General features: G+C 39.8%; 1 protein-coding gene across 1 annotated transcript in view; it reads right to left on the reverse strand.

The window, feature by feature from the left end:
• Positions 1-15,121, reverse strand: part of LOC122816308 (voltage-dependent T-type calcium channel subunit alpha-1G-like) — a 403,960-nt gene extending 388,839 nt beyond the window's left edge. The window contains exons 1-2 of the mRNA XM_044089040.1: positions 15,029-15,121; positions 14,015-14,148 (exon numbers count right to left, since the gene is read on the reverse strand). Coding sequence (XP_043944975.1) covers positions 14,015-14,148; positions 15,029-15,121 — 227 coding nt within the window. The remainder of the gene's footprint in view (positions 1-14,014; positions 14,149-15,028) is intronic.
• Positions 15,122-25,595: the final 10,474 nt, after the last annotated feature.

Raw genomic sequence — 25,595 nt, forward strand, 5'->3', positions numbered from 1 at the left:
TCTAGTGCTACCAGTTTTCTTTCCAAAATTTTCAAACAAAGCGGAATACACCTTGCATACGTTGGATGTTCATAGGCAATTGCGCTTCTATCTAGACAGGACTCAACAAATTCGGAAAACAGATCAATTGTTTGTGTCCTTTTCAGATAATAAACTGGGTCAAACCATCACTAAAGCTACTATTGCCAAATGGATTAGAGATTGCATAACTCAGGCTTATTCCTCTTCAAATAAGCAACTTACAACATCTGTCAAAGCTCACTCTACTAGAGCTATGGCTACCTCTATTGCATTTCATTCCAAGCTCGCTATTTCTGAGATTTGTGCTGCGGCTACTTGGTCCAACCCGCACACTTTCATTTCCCACTATAAATTGGATGTGGCATCTAAAGGGCGAGCATCATTTGGTTCCACGGTACTCAGGAGTGTTTTCCAGTGAGCCACCCAGGATATAGGTGCTAGGGACGCTGTCCCATCAGTCAGAATTTAGGCAAGATAGGATCACATAACATCTTTTAGTTATGTACTCACCATAACTTCAGATGTTTGGGATCCATCTCGCCTACATTCCTAATACCCACCCTCCTTCCCCCTGCCTTGGAGATCAGAAGAGATTGAACGGTTTGAGTTCTACTGTTTTATCTTGTATCATCTGTCAGTGTTATATAAGCAGTGCATGCGTGTGTGCATGTATGCGGACAAACTAGATCTGGGGGACTGGTAGTGGTGCATCCTGGGATATAGTAAGCTCAGCCAATAAGAGACTTCGCTCTTTGGCATAAGCGTGCCGAGTCGGAGCCGAGGGATCGGCTCCGAACCCATCAGTCAGAATGTAGGCGAGATGGATCCCAAACATCTGAAGTTATGGTGAGTACATAACTAAAAGTTATGAATGAATGAAACTACATTTAAGTGAAATCTGATCTTACAGGGACGATTTGCTCCCAAAAGGGGTTGGTATAGTAATGGTTAAAGTATCTACCCCATAGACACAAGGTAGAGGGTTTGATTCTAAAATGGATAATTTGCTGGACTTAAAATGGCTGACAAGCGCAGTTAGCTTAGTCCTAACCTATATGTATATTCCTACAATATGATTGTACTTACTGTGCATGCCAGTCTGGGAATGTTGTGACATGCTTTAGGTCCATTCAGTCACCAAAAATTGATCTTGTGCATGCTACAGGTGGACAGAATGTGACACGTTAATAAGTAGAAATATCTTGTCCTTCTGTGTTTTCTTGTATTAGTGCAGAATTTCCTTTCAAGCAACTTAATTTTCGAAGAGCCGCAAATACTGGAAAACACTTCTGAGTTCTTAGTGGCAAACATTTATATTACATATTTGCAGACCAGTGACATTAATTTGCACAATAAGAGAAAACATCCACAAAGACAACCACTTGGGGTTATTAAGTCAACACATTTATGGGCTAATGAATGGTGCGATTATTTAAATGTTGCCATTTATGACTGCATAGGGTTAAGAAAAATTCCATGTAAGAATCCTTCACTTATATCAGCCACTTCCATCAAAGATATTTCCTTTTCCCACTATGGATAGTCAGTTAGCTTTTCAGGAAAAAAAAACCTGGACATCAGTATGACAGAAGCTTGTGTTTTGCAACACAGATAAGACATGCTGTACTCAGGCTGTGTTAAAAGAAGTTGGAAGTTTTTACAAAGAAAAGCAAAGTGCAAGCTATTCCTATCTGAGCAATACTCTTTGTAGCGAGACGTAAGTTTAGATGATTTGCAATGAGTTACTTTTATTTTTATAAAAGTAGGTGACCATCTAGCAACACCCAGCCTTAGATATCCACTCAGATGTCAAGAAGAGGCATAAGTTTGGGTGGCACTTCATGTACCTTGAGCCATCCTGACACAAAGAAGCTCTATAAGATGTGACTATGAGCAAGTGGCTGTAGCCACGTATGTCTTGTGGTACACTGCCATCTAAAAGTGTTAAGCCGTGCAAATCTACTTCCTATCTTTGATGTGTACCTAGTAGGCATTATGTACCATCCAAGATTTGTATTGCATCTACCTTTGTATCCAGTTATGCAGTTTTATGCATTACAGAGGAGATGGACTGGTTGCACCCATGGAGGCCATGGCACTTGTTTAGAACTCATTGTAAGCACTACATAAGCTGCAAATTACTACAGCACTCAACTTTCCTCACTTGTCTAGTGGAAAGCAATTTTTAGTACTTAATAAATAAGCACTTATCCAGGCATGTCTAAGGGTCAGCTCCCAGTGATTTCTCCTGTCTACCTGATGAATCTGGGCATCTTGGGGCAATGTAGCAATTGCCTCATGTACACAGATAACCCTCTCCTCCTACCACCCAACACTACAACCTGTGAGAGATGCACTTATATAGCCAAACTGGAAGCAAAGCTCTCTTCACCCAAGACTGGACTAGACAGTCAAGAGGAGAAGATAAACACTTGCACCACACCACACTCATCACATAGTCCCTCAAAACCTACACCACCAAAACATACACATAGAAACACAAAACACACACCTACATTCGCGGAGGCTCTCAATAAAAACCTGCCCAAGCATCAGGGACATCCAAAGCATAAATGCAAGCAAACTCCACCCTCCAACACAACCCAAATGACACATAGCCCACAAACTCAGTGTGCCACTCAACCACAGCCCATAAGGCATAACAACGTACCCAACACTCTAGTCATAGGTGACTCTATAATCAGGCACACTGATGTTCCACTCACTAGACTAAACAAGGAGAACGTTACTGTCAGCTGCCTGTCAGGTGCCAGGATCCACCACATAATGCATGCACTCAGGTCACTCCACAATAAGTACAAATATGACACTGTCACTGTCCATGTTGGTGTGAATGACCTGAGACGTACCTCCCTGGACTACATGAAAAGAGACATGGAGGAGCTCTCCAACCTTGCATCCCAGGCAGGTATGACCCTAACCCTGAGTAGCATTCTGCCATCACCCAGAAAGATACCACAGTACAAGGACAAAATGACTGACTTCAACAATTGGTTAAGCTTCTGGTGTCATTCTAAGGGGATCCAGTATTTGTCTGCCTGGGATGACATGATCGACAGTCCACGATGCTTTGACAGAGATGGCCTGCACCTGTCGCCCTTAGGATTCTGAATACTGGCTAAGGCTCTTGCCACCCCTATAGTGCCTTTTTTACGCAAGGTTCAAATGACAAATTCACCACCATAACAGGTACAAGCAAGCAAAATCTGAGGGTAATGCTACTCAATGCTAGAAGTCTAAACCTCAAAATGCATTCACTCGAGGCACTCCTTAAAATGGAGAACATTAACATCTGTGCAGTGACAGAGACCTGGTTCAAAGCTCCAGAGAGCACCCCTGCATTACCAGGCTTCAATTCATACCACACCTTTCGGCCACCTAACCCAGAAAGAAGCATTAAAGGTGGAGGCGTGTCCATTTTCATTAAGGATATCCACACCTCCAGGCTAGTTGCACAGCATAATGCATCCGGGATTATCCAAGTCCAACTAACTTTGGGCAAGACCGCAATCCAAATTGTAGCTGGCTACAGACCCTTCACCATGCCCCAGGATTCACACTTCTCATTTCTTGATACACTGGAAAGTATTAGGGTACAACCCAACACCCTAATAATGGGCGATTTCAACTACCCCATCATTAACTGGGAAAACAACTTATGTACCAACTCTTTTGCTCAACATTTTCTAGAATTCATAAAGTCCAATGCCTTGGATCAACTTATTCACATCCCCACCAGGGGCAGCAATATCCTAGACCTAGTCATTACCAAGATGGGAAACTGGTGTTCCACACCAGAGGTCAATTCCTCATTGGTCAGATCCGACCACAAGCTAATCAGCCTAGACATCCACATCCCACCCCCACCCCCAATTAGGGAAACCATCATAAAAAACTTCTCCAAAGCCAACTTCACACTTCTTAAGACAGAAGTGGCAAACTTCATGACACCCATGCAGATGGATAATAGAGGTATGACTGCCGAATCCTACACAAATGCACTTTAAAAGCACTTGCACGAGTGCATGGATCATGCTATCCCTAATAGAACCAAGATGTTATCCTCCAAAAAAAGGAAGCCAATCTGGTGGTCCTCTGTCATAAACAAACTCGACAACAGAAGAAAGAAACTGTTGCAAAAAAGAATAAAATTCCATGACTGGAGGAACTCCCTGGTCAACCTCAGTAAGAAGCTGAGATCCCTCATAAAATCCTCCAAAGCTAGTTACGAAAACAAAATTGCCACTGACTCTAAAGACAACCACAAAGCATTCTATAGCTATGTCAAGAATCTAAATGGGAACACTCAGATCTGCTCTGAGTTACAGCACAATGGCACTAAATATAAAGAACCAACTGATATTGCCAACATCCTAGCAGATAGGTTCAGTGCTAACTTTACCCCCCTCTCACCCCTTAGAGGGCCCATCTCTATAAAGGAAGAATGCAAAGTTCCTATAATCACGGCTGCACAGGTAAAAAACACACTCTCCAAAGCCAAGAATACAGCATCCATGGGACCTGACAATATCCCAGGCTGCCTTCTACATGAACTACAGAATGAACTGGCACCCTACCTAAGTACCAAATTCAGTCATAGCCTCACCACAGGCTTTGTACCCACTGAATGGTGCACCATGACGGTTAACCCACTCCACAAAGGGGGAGCCATGACGGACCCCGGGAACTACCACCCCGTTAGCCTGACGAGCCTGGTCTGCAAGGCCATGGAACATATCATCGTGGACCTCATAAACAAAGACATTGGTAATCTCCAAACTCTGGACCCTACCCAGTTTGGATTTGTAAATGGCAGATCATGTCTCCTAAACCTGATTGACTTCTTTGAAGCAGTCACCAAAGCCATAGATGAGGGTAAAATGGTTCACACAGCTTATCTAGATCTCGCCAAGGCTTTCGACACCATCCCCCACTCTGGAATTATAGATATGCTCACTAAACTAGGTATAAATCCCTATGTCACAAGATGGGTTGCCAACTGGCTCATGGACAGAACCCACACTGTGAAAGTAGCGGATTCCAAATCCAACATCAGACCAGTGACAAGTGGAGTACCACAGGGTTCAGTCCTGGGTCCTCTCCTGTTTGGTATCTACTTCTCTGAAGTGCAGGCCAACACAGAAGGTCTTTGGCTAACAAAGTTTTCAGATGACTGCAAACTAGGAGCCATAATCAAAACTCCTAACGATGTGGACAAACTACAAAAGGGCCTCACTGAGACAGATACCTGGTGTCAAAGCCATGGCCTGAAGCTCAATGCCAAAAAGTGTATTGTCATCCCCTTTGGTAAAAACACTGTACCCAAGAATTACCACATAGCTGGTAGTCTACTTAATGCTGAAAATGTGATAAGAGACCTTGGGACACAGGTGGACAGTAGTCTCTCCTTTGATAATCACATTGCCACAGTGGTCAGGAAATCCTTCTACGTGGCTCATCTCATCACAAAAGGATTCTCATCCAGAAAAAAAGAGGTCATTGTTCCCCTCTACTCATCACTCATTAGACCCATTATAGAGTACAATGCCCCTTTTGGTATGTACCTCACAAGACATCTACAACAACTGGAAAGACCACAGCAATACCTCACAAAGAGGATTACTGGCCTCAAACAGATGCCCTATGCAGACTGTCTCAAAAAACTACAGCTTTACTCCATCACATATCGCCTACTCAGAGGTGATCTCTGCCTAACATGCAAAGCTATGTCAAACCCAGAGCTGTTGGACATGCTCCACTTAAAGAAATCCCAATCCCTCTGAGCTACACACTCTAGGGACCTAAACCTTGTCACCACAATAAACAGAACATGCTGGAGGGATAGATTCCTGTCCCAGAGACTTCCCATACTCTGGAACAGACTACCTATCTATATCAAACAGAGCTCCTCATTAGCACTCTTCAAGAAAAATCTTGATGATTGGATGGGAGATGGGAAATTCACCCCTGGGATCAATTCTGTGGCTCTGCTCGACAGGGGCACAAGAGAATAACTTTCTTGGGTGGCGAAAGCCAGGGTACATTTTTTGGCTAGGCTTGTATGGGCCCTAGGGCCGATAGCCTAGTACCTACCTATGAACCTATGAACCTATGTAAATGCTGTTTTCTTTTGAAGTGGTTGTAAAATATAACCTAATTCTCTCTAAGTTTCCCTGAATTGACACACTACGTAATAAATACACATCTGAAATTCAAAGCACTGAAATAGAAAACTTGTTGCTTTAGAACAAAACACTACTCAATGTGTGATAGAAGAGATTTTTGAAGTTTTGATATATACTGTGACTTACTGAAATGCATCTTCAGTGGTTTAGTACATTAACAAACTGAGTGGAATTAATAGAAATCATGCCCTACAAAAGATTTGGTTAATACTGAAATGGGCACAAAAATGTTGAGAAAAAGCAAGCTTTCAGGGAGAAGCCAAAACCTGCTGTGATGACAGAATCAATTACTACGGCGTGTGAAAAGCTCAGCAAATGCATACAAAACCCCCTTATTTTGTGTAATTTATTCTCAAGCTGCATTACAGTACAAGCATGATGCACGTTATTTGTTGTGTCAAAAAATAAAAGTGGCTGAGTACAAACTGGGAATAGATCATAGTATAATTGCAATACTAATGCAGTTTGCAAATATATCTTTAAACGCACATTCAAAGGAGTTAAAATGACACTAGATTTTATTATGTTTTAAAAGCTTTTGTAGATATATTCAAAATATAAACATATTTGTCAATGTATATGAATTTAAAAAATAACTTTGTCAGTTTCATCAAGAATAACTGATTTCTTCAAGTGTGTCAATAACTAGAATTAAAATGTACCTAGTGATTATATTGCAACACACAGGATCATCTCAATGAAATATACTTCTTAACAATTTATTTAAAAGACCATATGGCTGTTAGTGTAGTGTATTAAGGCTGAGTTATTAACAAACAACTTTCTGTGTTTAAGGGTTTGATTTCCCCACCCTTCACTTGCTTAGTGTTACCTTTAGCAAGTCACTTAATCAGACAGCCTTTTGATGCAATTTGGAATTTAGGCTAAGCTCTTTAATAGTCTCCTGGAATACATACATAGCCAGCCTTAGCCAACTAGGCGGCCGCCTAGGGCGCTGCTCTAGCAGGGGCGCTTTTCCAATATTTATTTGGTGTAGGTAGACCAGGATAGGGGCACCAAGTAGTGTGGTGGGGGGCACCGTGGAGCCCTTTTGCCTAGGGCACCAGTTGACCTAAGGCCTCTCCTAAATACATACCTAGTAAATACCTATAAACTATTACTCTAGAACACTATAGACCAGAAAAGAAAGAAAAAAAAAAGAAAGGGAAAGACGGTATTGCATAAGCATATAGCAAGAATTGCTGACTTACACTGACATTTTCAGTAACTTGTTGTTGCCCTACAACATCAAAATATACACTCTAAGGGAAATAATTCATGGAAAGGAATGCAAACTATGCAGCATTATCATTAATAATGATTTAAAGGCAGACTCGCGTGTACGCTTGCACCTTTCTCAAAGGCATATGTTTCTATGTATATCTGATGGAGTACATTAAATTTTAATTTAATTGCCACAAATTTACCAAGTTTGTAATGGAATTTCTTTCTAGGATAGTCAGGTGCCCACCAAGAAGAAAGCAGAATTAAAGATCTATGTAGCACTCTCACATTTTGGAGACTTTAAGATTCATTATCAAATAAAACTAAAACACACAAGGAACTGTACTAAGCAAAATGATTACAGGTAGCTGTCTACATATCCCAATGCAGCTACTATAACTAACAGAAATACCAGTGAGTTCTGTCAGTGACCCACTACACACTGTCCTTTTTGCCATAAGGTTAAGGGTGCATGTTGTATGACTCCAAATAAATGAACATTTATATTTTTATTATTGAAGCTGCCAAAAAAATATAAGCTGGTATCTATCTAAACATTTTTCACTACATATACCTTGTTCCTCTGAGCAAAATAGGCCTCTCTTAGCTTATACTGTAAACAGAAGAAAACATTTTCACCTGACATGTGGTGGTGCAACCCTTAAAACCTAATGAATACACATACACACACACACACACACACACACACACACACACACACACACGTGTATATTTACATACATATATATATATATATATATATATATAGCTAGATAGATATACAAACTCCACAGTCACATAAAAGATAAGAGAAACAACTCATATTGCAGAGTCTGATAGTGAAATAAAGTTTTTTTCATTTTGGATTCTGGTTTTCCCTTTCTGGAGTTCACAGCCTTGCTTTTTGGTGGATATTATTTTGCATTTTTAAGGGCACCCTTGTGGTTCTGTTCATTTACTTCAAATTGTTATATCTTTCGGCTTTTCCCAGTTAGGGGGTCGCTACAGCGGAACTCCGGTTCACTAATGATTGGCAGTAGATTTTTACGTACCGACTTGCCACACCTGACACACAACCTTCAACAAAGGTATGCCCATTCACGCATGTCTTCACACAGAAGACGCTTTAGCTGAGAATCGAACAGGAAAACGTCTTACTGTGAGGCGACAATGCTACTGCAGTACCACCACCACTTGGAGCCATATACTACAAAAGCAGAAATTTTATAGTTCAAATCAAGTCAGCAGTGTTAGGCTCATTCACATCTCTTGACTATAGACAGAAGGCTGTACTGACTTTCATTAACTACACATTCTGACTCAGTTAGGTGTATTAAGGGTCTCTGTTTTAATCACATTATTTTGCCTATAGTGAACTGCGGTGGTGGTGCTGCGGTAGCGTTGTCACCTCACAGTTAGACGTTGCCCGTTCGATTCTCAGTTAGAGCGTCTTCTGTGTGGCGACATGCATGAATGGGCGTTCCTTCGTTGAAGGTTGTGCGTTAGGCTTGGCAAGCCAGCACGTAAAAATCTACTGCCAATCATTAGTGGACCGGAGTTCCGCTGTGGCGACCCCTAACCGGGAAAAGCCGAAAGATACAACATACAACATTTTGCCTATAGTTCTCCTGTAATTCACATGTGCTCATTTCAGAATCTTGTTAACCACTGTGCTGTAATAGCAAAGCTACTACATCTGCTTAGACTTAGCCTCCCCTGGGGCAATCAGAATTTGTACCAGTGTGAAGAACAAGGCATCCTGGTTCTATGTCATACTGCTGCCATGGAATTATTTTCCTCGCTGCTTTTTCTTCCTCCATGTGTACACAGTAACATCCCATGGGTGAAACATGTGGTAGGAAGACAGTGGAAATAGCTCTTCCCTTCCACAGGGAAACTGCCCTGCCCACCTTCAGAAAGCACTACTCTGATATTTTCCATGGCGTTTGCAAATAAAAACGAACCACTTTGGGTTTCCTGTGCACAAGCCCCTCCTGCCCCCCCCATGGTCTATCCATCCTCCCCTGAAATCATCACAGGTGCCTGAGCCACTAATCAGACTCAGGTCACCTGGTCAGAGATTTAACTGTTTGTGGCACAGTGCAGACAAGCATTTGCACATTTTAAAGAAATTATATTTCAAATATTTATACTTTGTGTGAAGTTTTAGTACAATTTCAGAAATACCTGTTTTGTACACAAAAACTACAAGAGCAAAGGAATCTCTGATGCTTTATATTCTTCAACAATTTGTTAGCACAGCTGAACACTGTGCAGAAACCTGCTCTCCAACACTGTAGCTCAATAAAAATGTTACTGACTTATACTCTTTACTTGCCTTGCTTCCTGTTTTCACCTTGTCCACTGCTTCTACTTTCTCATTCTATTTTGTTTATTACTTTATGAAGTCTCTTACTATAGAGGTAAAATGAGCTCCTTCAGACATCTAGTCTACCTTTTTGCATTATTTTCAAAGAAGAAATGCTCTGTCTTTTTAATTGTCATGTACACCTGGTTGTAATTTCTCCAGTTTAATGTCAAGTGACAGCTGCTTTACTTAGTTGTCTTAACATGTTAGCTAGCAATGCCAGACTTCAGAAATAAATTTTCTAAATTTTTCCCATCACTGTTTTCTTATTCTTAATGCAGGCTGTTATTTTTCTTCTGCCTCCATTATAATTTACAAAATAGAGTACATAGCAGTTTACAGTGGGGGGGGGGGGTCCCTTAGCTACTATATTGGATGAGATGTCTTTTACAACCTTTGTTTTTATTATTTTTCTGCTTATTATCCATCTTTTCTTAGAACAAGACACTGACTAATGATCTCCGATAACAAATATGTGCTCCACCACCTTCTTAGAACAGACAATTAATAATCTCTGTAAACAATTTATGCTCATCCCCTTCCTAAAGCAGATGGTAATTAGTTATCTTCATTAAGAATCCATGGTCCTCCTCTTTCTTGAGCAGAGGACAAAGGATTAGTCCAGATAAAATCACTTTGGCTAGCAAATCTAGGAGATGCTCTCCCTCTCTCTATCTCTCTCTCTCTCTCTCTCTCTTTCTCATTCTCTCTGATGCCCTCCCTGTGGGAGGAATGATGACACCTTATTGAAGTTTCAAGTATTTTATTCAGTTAAGTAGGTAGATGGATGAGTGTTCTTGCTCTAATACATTACATTCAACAGGTCAGTTATTTAAAGGCAGTTACAGACAAGGGTTGGGTCCAGAGGAACTGACTGGAGGAAAATCTGGGAGATAGAAAAACAAGGAGCCAATTCCAAAGCTTAGAGGTTAGTCCCTTATTTGAATATTCCTGAAAGACCCATGAGGGTTTACCAGCTCAGCAACCTGTGGAACCTCATTCTTAGTTAAAAGCTTTTAACAAACAAAACTTGATAACACACAATGAGCTACAACTGTAGAACTATAATCAAGAAGACACTTTCACCTGAGCTTCATCACCCAGTGTAGCTCTAAGTGACTTTCTCCACTTCATTAAAAAAGGTCTGCCGTCATTAGGAGGAAGAACGGGGAATTTAAAATCACCACTTATCTTCATTCTGCTGGCTACAGTATAAATTCCAGTTTGTTCACCCATGTTACAGACCTCAAATCCCCCAAAACATCAACAGACTGCTTTACAGACCAGTTCACTTCTTAAATTTAAATCTGGATGGTTTTGTATATTTCAATTCCCCACTTCCTTGCTCCACTGCCTTTTTAGAACATTTTATAGTCACAGATATTAGGAACCAAATTCATGCAAAGCCCGTTTCTCTGAGCTGATGGCAAAAGCTATCTCTCTCCCTCTCTGACTCTCTTTGCAGCAGAATAATCATTATTTTTTTTTATCCAAAAAGCTTCATGCATTAAGAGGAATCAATTTCCATCTGATAGAAAGAACATTCATTTTTTTCCACTGGCAATCCTGCATTCTCTTTGACCATCTGCATTAGTAACTTCCACATTTCTATTACAATACTTAAATCATTATACATCTGTACAAATAAATTCATCCTGCATGAATTTTCTTTGGAGAAGAAACCAAAATTCTCAATAGCTATCTGAGGCCTACCTACAAAACTGAGCCAAATATTTCTTCTCAGTATAAATTATAAGTTGCATCTACACATGGGTTGCCTTCATTCTGCTGAGGGTTATTTTGTTGAGAAAAGGAAGTAAGCACTCTGTTATTTAAATGTACATGTTATAGAGTGCAGACTTGGTTGAGCATTGGAAATACCGAATGAGACTAAGATGAACATCTGAGGGTGAGTGTGAGTTTAAGGGTGCAGTGTTAGTAGGTTAGGATTAGAGTAAGAGCTAGGTAAGGAGATAGATTTGGTGTTGTGAATATATGTTTAGTTTTTGGTTGAATTTCAATGCTGAAACATTCTGATAATTCAAAATGGTGTAGCTTTGGGTGTGTGAGTGTTTATGAGTTAGGGTTCAGGTAATGTCTAGCTAGCAGAATAGATGCAGTGCTGTTAGGTGCATGAGTGTTTATGGGTTAGGGTTCAAGTTGTGTCTAGCTAACAGAAGAGAATGTAGTGTTGTGACTGTACATTAGTGTTTATGGGATAGGGTTCGAGTAATGTCTAGCTAACAGAACAGATGTAGTGCTATGAGTGTTTAGGAGTTAGGGTTTGAGTAATATCTAGTTAACAGAACAGATGTAGTGCTGTGAGTGTTTATGGGTTAGGGTCCAAGTAATGTCTAGCTAAAAGAATAGATGAAGTGTTGTGACTGTACATTAGTGTTTATGGGTTAGGGTTCAAACAATGTCTAGCTAACAGAACAGATGTATTGCTGTGCGTGTTTATGGATTAGAGTCTGAGTAATGTCTAGATAACAGAATAGATGTAGTGTTGTGAGTGTGTGTGTGAGTGTTTATGAGTTAGGGTTTGAGTAATATCTAAATAACAGAATAGATGTAGTGTTGTGAGTGTGCTGATGTATGCAGTGTGTCTGATTGCCTAGTGTAGTGGAAGTGCTATGGAAATGTTTTTTCTAAGAAAAGTTATAGGTTAGGGTCAGGGCAGTGTGAAGGTTAGCATACATTAGTTAGACAGAGTAAGGAGCGAAGACCCCCTCCCCACAAACCTAACTAATGAATGCTAAACCTAATAGCTCCTGCCCGTAACATGCTAAGGAGACGTTGCTGACACTTCTCCCCCCATTCCAATATACACCAGTTTCTACAATCCCTATCTTGACCATATTGCTAGATGACATTGAGGAGAGGTCATCGAGCTCAAAGGATGTGCCGAGCTGCATAATCTAGGAGTACACAGACTCAGTAGGCATGGATGTAATGCAGGACGTGCTGAGCCATGGCAGTCATGATGCATAAGTCTACAGGCATGGCAGAGAGTGAAAGCCACACAGCCACAGCAGCTATCACTGGGAGGGATGTAAAACTGGAGATATACCCACAATGCACAGAGACATTCATAATGTGCTGTATGGTGCACCAACAAACAGAGAAGGCCAGTATCTGCTCATAGATTTTGAAAACGAAGCATTCTAGAAGGAGCACCAGGTCCTCATGCCTTGATGGTCTACTGTCGCACACATTTTGCCTTGATGGTCTACTCTCCCATACATTTATGTGTGGAGAAAATAATTTAAAAATATATGGATTTGACAGCCATGTGCTCTAATGTCTTGTGCCAGTATGGCTGCCCCCATCTCCCCATGTTAGTTCTGTATCTGCTCGCTGTAATCACAGTCTCATATTGCAGCCTACTTCCTCACCAGTCAAAACTGAGTGACATTGTACATTATTTTCATCTATTCCCTACATTCATAAAATGGTTATTCAGTACATCTATGAGCAAGCATCCTACAGAGCATGTGGGTCTTTTTTTCTGCATCATTGGAGTCTAATGCCATTTTACTTTATGCTTTATACATTGTTGCATGGTGTACAGCCTCCATGAGGGTTGCTAGTTGGAATTCCGATATTTTACTGTTCAATTACCTTTCCAATTGTTTAATTCATTTCATGTTAGTATAACTAACCAAAATCTTAAACACTTAATATAAAACAAGAAGTCGAGCTGCTAAACTACAAAGGCCTATAGAAATAAAATACCCATTATTGAGCAAAGTATAAACCCAGGACAGGCAATCATTATCTTCTTTATTACAGTGAGCTAATCTTCTCCATGCATATTGGGTGACTATCTCTGCATTTCTGCAAGTAAGTCAGATGTGTAACATTTTAATGTCCAAGGAGCTGCAGCAAGGGACATAGTAAAGTTTAGCTTTGCAGGAAAAGGAAGGCACAGATGTCATAACAACAATAACTTCCCTAAATAACACCTTTGTGAGACCTCAAAACAAATGTGTTATGGATGTTTGAGGAAGCTATTTTTGAATAAAAAGTTTTTTTTTCTGTCTCCACAGTATATGAAAATAAAATCATTCATAGCTCCATTATTCCAGATGAAAATAAGTGAGAAGCAACGAGATGACCAATAATATTTTAGAAATTATTAAATTTGCTGCACCATCCAACAAGCAAAAAGGGCAGAAGCAATGCTTTTACTTACCCTGCAATCACAATGAAGAAGTCCAGGCGATTCCAGGTATCACCCAGGTAGCACATCTTGCCAAAAATGCCCAGTGCTATCATTTTGATGATCATTTCCACTGCGAAGAATGCAAAGATGAAGTCATCAAAGCGCTGCAAAAATAAAAACAAAATGATCAGCCTTGACCAAATGATGGCTGGTTCTCCACAGGAAACTTCTTATTCATTACAGATGCCTGATATAAATAGTAAGAGTGCCCATTACTAACTGTAGTTGTTATTGAGGACAGCTGTTTGTGATCAACACTTAATTTTAATACTTGAAAAGAACAAGCAGGAAAACTATAGCTACAATATTGGCTTGGTAAGAAACCTATCACCGCTTAACATTTCACTGCATTGCTTTCCCCCAATGGACCTAAGCTGTGCTATATCTTTCAGATGGTTAAGGACATACATGAGAGAACCATGGGGAGGTTAGGGTCTGTATTCAGGGTAATCAACTAGGTAGAAGATTTTATAACTATGCAGAGCTAGGAGTGGCCATTAGTCATATAAGTGCAGTACATATAATAAACCATGCTGCCTGGCCAGACCAGATACCGAACGACTATAGTTGCTCATTCACTGTAGCAGTATAAACAACACAACCAACTATGTGGCTTAAAAGCTAACAGGTGGCTATTGGACTATAAATTGTAATAAAATGCTAATTACAACACAAAATAAATAAGTAGCAAGTGAGCATAACAAAATAAAGAATATGGCAAGCAATCGAGTAGATATTTCCATTTACCTTGGCCAGTTTTCTGAGCATAACTATAACCTTTGCCACTCACACAAACCAGCTAGCTATTTCTGTCGTTTATCTGCCTAGCTGATGGATATGCTAGTTCTCTCCTCTGCTTATCCTTGTGGCTACAGGGCACTGTCCTGCATGTGACACAGTACAACATACTAAAAATGGAAGGAAACTGAAACTTGACTGTCTCACCGCACTGGCTACTTGTGGAAAAACAGATATTTGCCTTACCTGCAGAATCTTGCAGCGGTCAGTTCCACAATGGCCATCGATGCAGGGATGATACATACCAAGCGTCACACAGTTCAGCAAAATAACCAGCATGCTGACACGTTCAAACCATGTATGAGGAAATCGTTAAGGAAACATTAGACAGAGGAAAGCACAAAATACTACACAGCTCATCTCATATATATATAGACAAATCTGCCAACTAGGCTGTAAACCTAGTACTTCTAAAATATTAGAAGATGTGGATAATGCACTTTAAAGACATCAAAGTGTTAACAAAGTTCAGTGCAAACCCCAGGTATCAGTGCAGTACTAATATTATTAAAATAAGCTACGGGCATGCAGGAGGTACTGAAGCTCTCAAAGTAAAATTTAGAGCCTACCTACAAAATCTAAAGTGTGTTGTATTGTAGGCATTGTGAAGTCATGATTCTCCTATGATGTAATATATCAATAATTTATTTTTTCCCTTCAGTGATAAGCCTTAACTTTCTTTTATTTTTACATTGGAGTTTACATTTAAAACGAATGACATAATTTGTTTTAATTTTGTTATCAAAATGTATGGCTGTTGTGTCTAATATTCTAATTGTTTCTACTGTGACTTGTCACACTAAACTCTTTTAGTTTCAGTTAGTTTCCCACACACACATACAACAGATAAAAATAGTTTCATTCCTTGACTATTACAGCGATCCATTTTCTTGCATGCCCCCTTCTCCTATGATATATAATGTCAAATACGAACCACCCTGTGAAATGCAAGACAGATGGTAATCCTGTCTGTAGTTACCCCTATCATCACAGAAGTTGACATACACCAAAACAATTCCCATTGCAGTTCCTCAGAATGCATCTGTTTCCAGACTAATCAGGATGTGTGGTATACAGAAGTAAAACATTAGCAATTACACAAATTAATTTATTTAACATTTGTTAACCAGGAAAGTCCGACTTGAAACAAAGCCAATTTTCAGGGGAAGCTCAGGGAGAAAGGCTCCAGATGCATGTCATTGTAATGTGGGAGGAAACCCACATGAATGCAGGGAGGACATGCAGACTCCACACAGAAGGCACCCCAGCCAAGAATGAAACCGAAGAACCTTGTACTGTGAGGCGACAACGCTACCACTGCACCACTGCACCAGCCAATCTCAAGCCGACAAACTGTTACATAACGGGTTTCCTATACAGCGTTAATATTAAGTCTTGCAGTAAACAAGTGCACTGTTATAGATACCAGAGCACATTTCATATGACAAAATCTGTCCGGGCAGCAGATGGAAAGGAAAAAAAAATAATTCTAACATTTGAAAATTATTAGGTTTATTTGCAGAAAACATGTAACAAATACCCAGCTTTTTTTTATTCTGCAACTATTTAATACAAAAGCATAATTTCTGTTTTAAAAAAAATTAATATTTTAATAATTTCGATGCATATTTTTTGACTTATGATTTGATGAGGAGTGAAGAGATGAGAACAATATGATTATATACTGTTTTTTTTCTTTTTACTTTTAAGTCTTGATTGAACACATACACTATATTATGAAAAAAAAAACTATTCCATTCATATAAGTTGCACAGCATCTGTCCTGAGCTGAATGCATTTATGCTATTATATTTAGTGTTCAGTACTGACTTCTGTACTACACTTCTGTTAATAAGGTTCTGTCAAAATGCAAGGAAACTATTTCCAACACTTGTAAATGAAGGGTGCTTTATAACACATTTAAATGAACTTGTATCAAATTCTAGACTTTCAGCCAGAATTTGTTCTTTCCATACTGCACGCCAAAACTGAATTCTTAAAAAAGGTCAAAATAGACTCTGGTTGCACATCTGATTTACAACAAAAACACACACCAATCATGCACACTCTTCTTTCCTTTTCCATGACCCACACACTTTGCTGATGAGAGGTCGCTGTGTGGTCCCAGTTGCATCTCACTTCAGTTCTGCCTTCCCTGCCATGGATCAACAAGTGTTTAACATTGCTGTGCTATCATTTTGCTGCCAGCTGGCCTCATGTTCAGTAGAGTGAGCCTGTCTCCTAGCCATGTACTGCCTTCTAACTCACCCCAGCCAGAGCTGGAGTACTTGTAGACGTACTCCCAGCACTGAGAGTTCCTGAGTCCAGGTATCCTTCTCTATATGAATACAGTCTGCAGATGTAGCACTTTGGCCCTGTCCTCTCCTGCAATCATCTAGTAAACTCAGGGATCACATCACCAGGCAGTTTATTGAACAATGCAGTACAAGTCCAGGGATTACAATGCTACCTACTAAGGGACATCAACATTCGTCACTGTGGTAGTAGAAGGGGAGATTAGACCCTTCCCCAAAACTTCATGCAATTCACTGTCGATGGTTACTCCAGGTGCGCATGCTAGAACAGGGTGACAATAGCCATATACAGGTCAAACAGGGCATATGTACTCACAGCTGTAACAGAAATTTCATTTTGCGTGGGCATTTTGGCAGATGAGCTCTTAGAATAAGTAAGAACGGTACAAATGTCAGATGCCGTTTTCATTACTATAGACTTCACTTTCACAAAGATTATCTCGTATTAAATTACCACTGGATTCACAGCCTTTGTGATGTGCACCATCAAATCACTGAAGTACCTTTTCTGCACTGATCTCAGCTATTTATTTTTATTTTACTTTATATGTTTGTCTAACAGAGAAGCAGACTAATTAAATAATGTACAACGACTGGAAACCAACGGCACATGATGGATTTGTTTTACCATGCCAATGTCAAGGGTAAAGAGGACAAGAGAACAGTGGCAAATGCACAGTTAGAGGTGAGAAGGAAGGACTAGCCTGAGGATAAAGGGCAGGATGAGATTGCCAATTCTGTTGAGGTGTGCACGAAGGTTATTCTAGAAGATGGATAACAAACAGACTTCCTGGCGTTGAGAAGGGAGGAAGGGAAAGATCTCAGGCCTTCGAACTTGAGATAGAGAAGGCACAGTCAGAGCACACCAAGTTATAGGTTCATAGGTTCATAGGTTTATACTAGGCTATCTGCCCAAGGGCATTTATAAGCCTAGCCCAGAGTTTTGTGGCTTTCGCCATCCCTATTTGGGAAAGAAGGGGGGGGGGTCTATATTAAATCATTGAAACATCAGATTATTGAACCCACCTCATGTGGGGGGGCACCCTCCGCTAATTATATGGATGAGAGGGGCACTTTGTGATCTAAAAAGGGCAAATTCTTAAAACTATTTACTACCACAACATTACTTGGAGGACATTTTAAGCTTAGCCAATTTCCCTTTTGGTGCTTGAATTAACATTTCCTGATTGGTCTTACCTATCCATTGCTGATAATTGTATATTAGCCCTAGTGAGAATAAATGCGATCACACTGTAGATAATTTGAGGGGACCCATGTAAGGGAAGCAGCATTTAGGAACTGCTTCTATCCATTAGTTGCATTAGGGGCACTCCTGGAGTACATTTTCTATTACCCGTCCTTAGATCCAAGTTGCATTTGAATATGGACAAGGATGAGCTTTGTTTTACTTGAATGTCTGTTCTGGAACAGTGGTAGCATCTGTGATGTATAGCCCTCTCTCCACAACATTCAGTTTAAATACCTGAAATGAGTATTTCTTATGCCATTTGACTTGCTGATGTTCAGTAGGTCCATCTATATTAGGTCGGAGGATGCCTTGTATGCTAGATATGTCACCCCTAAGCCCTCTGTAAGATACTGAGTATAGTGATAAATCTTTGAGGTGGTCCATGAAAGACCTATTGTTTAGGATTTGTATATTTTTAGTAATATATCTCTGTGGGTATTCCAATTGTTGCATGGGTCTAGACAGATACATGCCAAAGGGGGCATTATACAAAATGATTGACCTAATGAGGACTTTGTAAAGGGAACAATAACATATCTAGATCTAGTCACAATCAATTTGTTTATAAGCTGTGCAATATAGAAAGACTTTCTTATGACTCTGGGCACAGGTTGGTTGGTTGGTCAAAAGTTAGGTCACTGTACACACAAGTTCCCAAATGCCAAGCAACTGGGTCACTTCTCGGGGGGCATTGTCAATGTGGTAGTTCCCTGGAGTAGATGACTTCCCAAAGGATATTATAATGTATTTCTTGGAGTTTAGTTTCAATTCATGATTCTGACATCAATTTTGGGACAAACCTTCCTGCATGATGGTTAAGTCATTTGGGAATTCAATGACTGCTCCTAGCTTGTAGTCATCTCAAACTTAGTCAGCCAAAGCCCTTTGGTATTTCCTTTTACTTTTGAGATGTACATGCCAAACAGAAAAAGTCTCAGCACCGAACCCTGGAGGGCTCCATTGGTGACTGGTCTCTTCCCCTATTTTGATCTACTGCATCCTGTGAGGAAGCATGCATGTATGCATGTATGCATAAGAGTATGCTTCCTCACAGGATATATGTATGCATTCTTTGATTCACCTTCCTGATTGTATTAACTGATTGTATTAAATTATATTCCTTGCATAATACAGCACCACTTGTTAGAATGTGTTTTAAATTTGTAGTTTGGAACAGTCTTCTAGTAAGTAATGAAACAAAATGTATGAACCAATAATGACAAAACTACCCATTTCAGAAAATTTCAACCATAAAAGGCCACTCAAACTTCTGTCATTACAATCCACCAATATTAGTAAATTTGCAAAATCTCTGCAGAAGTAAGTCATCTAAATAATTCCACATTAAAGGGATCTGTAACTAATGAAGAGATTGCTGCTACCAAACAACTTTATATTTCATTGTTTCATCCATAAATAAAGTGTCTGTTGCTCTTGAAGAATAAATTGCCTATGTTACATTAAAAATATGATAAGGTAGTAATTTTGCAATGGGGAATGGATGGCAAACTGATAACAGAAACATAGTTACTAGGTAACTCCTCCAAAGGAGGACATTCATAGGACTGCAGCATCCACTCCCTTTAAAGTCCAGTATTTGCAATTCATCTGCATACTGTGGGAGAAGAACGCACAGCCTTCTGCATCAAGAGCAAATATGCTACCTGTTGTGCTACTAACAATGCGAATGCCTTAGCATAAGTAGCATTAAAATTCTCTTCCCCTGAAGCTCTCAGCTCCTTCTAAAATCCACCTGACACTCAACTAAATCTCTCAACTTCACAGCATAAGAAATCTGGAAAAAGCCAAAATTTATTTGGGGGGGGGGGGGCAAAGGCCCAAAAGCATGGACACATTTTAAATATTGCTCGTATAATCTTACAAAGTTGCTAAAATAAAGTGTTTTGTGTTACCATGTGCTTCCTGAGAGATTGGAAGACTGAAACTTAAAAAGGGCTATCATTCTTTAGTTAATTCTGTTCTCACTGATTTGTCAGAAAACCACAAATTTTAAGTGGAACAGACCAAAAGTATGAGCCAACTATTCTGTGACAATCTGGACAATTGAGATATATGGACTCAACTCCCTGAATCACAAGTGGTGGTATGGGTGGAGAATTCAGGCTCTTGTTTGAGCCTGAGTAACACTAACCGCCAGGGATACCTAACTGAAACAGAAAGAAACTTTAAGACAGGAGAAAGATGAATTGAACAAAGCTGTGAAACAAAAAAAAGCTGTAAAGGAAGAGAATGTTAAATAGACTTCTTATTTTAGGAAGCTTATGAAAAGGTCGCAAAGGTTAAAAAATATAGCGTACAGCAGTCTGATGAGTTTGACAGAAGCAAAGTGAGTTAAAGGCACCAAGTGAACAAATAAACATGATGAAAGCTGATATTGGTACTAATAGTTCTGCTTGCACATCAGTGTAGAAGGAATGTGTTTTTTTTTCCACCATGTAAAGGTTGGCTATAACTGGACTTCTTGGGCTTGACAGAACACATGCAGACATCAAAAAGGATTTGCAGTCATGTCATTTCAATAAAACTTTGAAATGCAAACAATGATGAATGAAGGATGTGTGATGACAGCAGAGCTGTCATCTGGCCACCAGAAAAGGAAAGTGAGGTGAATATTTCAAGGAGCTATGGCAAATATATATATATATATATATATATATATATATATATATATATATATATATATTTTTTTTTTTTTTTCTTTTTTTTGGAGGGGTGGGGTGTAAAACTTGTATAATGACTATGAAAAAGAATCCATGCAAAGAATGAACTGTTTATAAACTGGACTAAAAAGTCAAAACTGTTGCCAGCTTGAGCATCAAGCTCAAAGCTGTCCTTCATTACCTGTGTCTATTTTCAACTTAAGATTCTGTACTGCAAGATAAAGTATGTGATACTGTTAATATAAAGTTTCAGTTTGTGCTCAGCAGTGTTGTAGATTTAACCAATTATAATTATATGTACAAGGACAGGCAACAGGGATTCTACATGGGAAAAAAAGAAAAAGTAGCCAAAAATGTCAGCAGAACTCAATTAAAAAGACAGAACAGTATAGAATCATAAAGGATAAACAGACTGCGCCAAAACACACATGGTTACATCTCATGAAAATAGGGTTTCCAGCTAATTTGGCTGCATGGACAGAGGGCTCCAAAGGTTCATATCAGTTGAGACATCTGGATTCATAAAGTTCAGAGTAATTGTGATTCTGTACTCACAAGGGATTATAGTAAACTTTGAGATATCTATCTACTCATCCACATGAACAGAAGTTGTTACAAGATTGGTTAGGCATATGATAGATCTGGTTGTTCTGTGGATGACCTTTCCAAAGACCAGACATAAGGTAACTGACTGTAGGATGGAAACAACCAGCCAGTATTTATTTTGTAGAGGAAGTAGATGGAGGAAAGTCTTTGGTATAAATAAGACAGAGGCTAGGAGTTAGGTCCGAAAAAGATGCCCCTAGACATGCCCATTGTGGTAGACTGGCCAGGCTTGGTGGAGAAGCTTTGACCAATTCTATCTCTCAGTCTCAGTCACCATTTGTGTGTGCGCGTGTGTGTGTGTGTGTGTGTGTGTGTGTGTGTGTGTGTGTGTGTGTGTGTGTGTGTGTGTGTGTGTGTTTGTGTGTCAAGGGATAATGCAGTGAGGTAACTGAACTTGAAACTGAAAAGATTAATGAGAAACGTCAGTTCTGCAGGTAGCAGGCTTTTATGACCATAGGAGATTACTAGACTACCCACCTGGAGGTCATTTTAAGCCTAGCTGTTTCATCCCAAAGTAATACCATGAAAATGTTAGTCAATGCCCAAGACTGCATTTAGTGATAACTGCTCAATTCCAGGAGGGTTGTGGGTGCCATCTCTGGTAAGAATTTATGGTGCCCCATCCACTTGTCCAGGTTGCTCTTGAACAGTGTCATAGAGGTGCTCGGCTTCACATGAATTGGTAGCCTGTTCCAAAGATGCAGCAATCATTGGGAGATAAATCTGTCCTTTCAGCATGTCCTATTTAAGTCACATGCCATATTTAGGTCCCTGGAATGAGTAGCCTTAGTCCCATTAGATTTACTGATATGCAGCAAGTTCATTAGGTTTGGGTCTTGGATTGCTCTGTAGTTCAGGCACAAGTCTCACCTAAGAAGTCTGTATGATATGGAGTATAGTGACAGGGACTTTAGTCAGTCTGTGTGAGGCACATGCTGGAGCCCCTTGATCTTCTTTATTAGAAACCTCTGAGGTCTCTCCAGTTTATGCAAGTGCTTTGTAGGGGTATGTGCTGAACAGAGCATTCAAGAATTCAAGTGGGCCATATTGGGGGAATGAGTTACCCCATTCTCAAACTGTTTTGGCACAAATGTGGAGGTAAGGGGCCACTGCTACATGTTGGGAGGTTCTGCTGTAAAGTTAAGCCTTTTGGGGTAAAAGAGATGAAAGCTTTTCATCTTCTACTGGTATTAAGCTAGATCTTAACACAGCTAATTTGCTTTTCATTTTTACTGATCAAGCACTCCGTTTAAAGATCGGACGTTCCATCTCCCTGGCTGTAAATTGGTTATTCCTGGATATCTGGAATCATGGTAAAGGTCAATGAGCTTCCTCTGACAAAGTGGAAGTATCTGTTTTCAGAATATCTTGATTTTGAAAATATTGCCATATAAAGCCCACTGTAGAAGGGGTAAAATGAGGGTAGGGCATTTCAATTATATTTCCATCTGTATGTTTAGGTGATATCTGGATTATGATTTCATCTAAGGTCATATTGACTTGTGTTAAAAATAAAGATGATAAAAAAAGAAAAATTATTTAATCTATGCTTATATTTACTTGCATTACAAACAAATAAATATGATAAACAAGAAAAATAACAGTAAAGTTGTATGAGGTACTCATTATTTATTTATCCTACCAGGTTAGTTCCAGTAGGCTAGCAGCATCTTTTCAGGGGAGATGCAGATGCCAAGCGGTATTTATAATACTAGGGGAAATTTGGGCTGGGCATACTAGAACTTTCCTTACTGTTTTCAACAGGCACCATGGGATCTTTTACATCCACAGTAGTTACCCCCGACTCAAGTAGATGAGGCCTTGCTTTAACAACTCATTCACTCAGGAGTGAAGCACACCACCTTATGCTGCACTGTAGTGTCAGCAGTTGATCTACCTGATGTTGGAATAGAATCTACAACCTTCTACACCAAAGGCAAGTATGTTACACCTGTTGTACCACTAACACTGCATCACTTTAACACTAGATGACTGAACCACCCTTATTGTCACAATCTATGCACCCAATCCAGCTCCTCATTATGTTAGATTTACAAGATTTTAGTGTTCCTGTTGTTGCCTTCTCACATTATGCTGCACTGTATATGTTTGCTTTGTTGCTTGAATGGAGGCGAAAACCCTTGGTAGCCTTTGTTTGCCCTAAGTAGACTGCTGTAGAGTGTTTAGCTAAGACTATCATATCAATATGTTCAATATCTGCAGCGATTGCACTTGTATGCTACATGGCTGCTTCAAAGTGACTACAGCATCGTTAAATAAAACTAAGTTTGTCTATATGCTCTTTTGGCACATGTGATCCTCATAAAATGTGTGTGTTTTTTTTCTGGCAAATCACTGAGGATTGAAGTCACTAAATAATAATATACATTTGAGTTTAAGACTTCAAAGTCCTCAGAATATGCCTGCCAACACAAATACTGTTATTCTATCTACTTTTCTAAGTTTATAAGAACAATATTTAAATCATCATCAAGAGCAATATTTAAAATCTAGCCCTATTCTTGGGCCTTTGTTACATCCTCCCCCATTAATTTATTCTTTGCTCAGAGTTCTTGCACTAAGAGATTAAGTATTCTTTGCAATCTACTCCTCAAACACAGTGTACTAAAATGTTACTTAAGAGAGATGGCAGTAACAGGGTGATATTTAGTCTGGAACTGTCCAGGCCATCCCCAACTTGATACTTTCTGGGACCCTCCTGAAATACCAACACTGGCCCTGACTAACCTATATTTTTATGAATGTATCACCCAGGTAACTAACATATATATTATAAAAACATGCTACTATGAAGTAGATTAGTTATGGGAACCATCTTCGACTGTTGCTTTACAGGACTGCATCTAGGAAGGAGTTTCTCAACTACTGAACGATGAACACCAGTTTTAGTAATGCTGCTGTCTTGTATCGAAGTTCGGCTTTCTTATTAAAGTCATTAAATCATTTTTACAATGTTGGGATTTTTTGTCAACTACCCGCACATAAAAAGGCACAGAACCGCACCCACAGTTGTTCAGAAAGCAAGGTTTGTGCCAAATCACTAGCAGTACATGTACAGGTTAATCATGGTGGTTATAAATTACTACTGTAAAACCAAAGTAGCAAGCCGGAGCATAAAAGTCAATGACATTCACCAAGAAAACACAAAACAATGATACGACGGCACCCAGCAACATCAGCAGTGAAATGAGCAACATAACTAAACACACACACACCAGCAGTTTCAGTGCTTAGCAGCATAACTAAACCAGCAACGGAGCCCAGCACCAGTGACAGCTTAACTAAACCAGCAACAGACCCCAGCACCATCAGCAGTGAAATGAGCCCAGCAGCAGTTTCATAAGTGCTTCCCCCAGCAACATCAGCATTGGCAGTGAAATGATCCACATAACTATTGGACGAGCCCAGCAGCAACATAACTAAATCAGTAACAGAGCCCAACATAACTAAACACACACACACACCTAAACGGCAGTGAAATAAGCCCAGCAGCAGTTTCATAAGTGCTTACCAGCAATATAACTAAACGGTAGTTTCATAACGGGTGACTCTATGGCAGCAATAATGTGATTCCCGCACACATTTGTATTTAAAATTCATGTGACACAGTGCATCCTCTGTTGGGTTTTGCAGCTGTAAAAGTGTTGGGGGGGGTGCTCCCTCCCCCTTGCTCTATGGTTCCGGCGCCTATGCTGCCTAGTGCCCAGTATGTACAATCTGACCCTCTACTTAAACTGTCCTGCCTCAGCCTATCTATAGAGTACTTGCCTAATCAAAGGTGGCATCTCTACAGACCCAAGTAACTATAAGCCCATCAGCATATGCAAAGACATGGAACATATCATATCAGAACTCATTAATGCAAACATAAGCAACTTATG

This window comes from Protopterus annectens, chromosome 12.part0 (assembly GCF_019279795.1).
Source record: "Protopterus annectens isolate FY-2018-M chromosome 12.part0, PAN1.0, whole genome shotgun sequence".
Taxonomy (NCBI): domain Eukaryota; kingdom Metazoa; phylum Chordata; order Ceratodontiformes; family Protopteridae; genus Protopterus; species Protopterus annectens.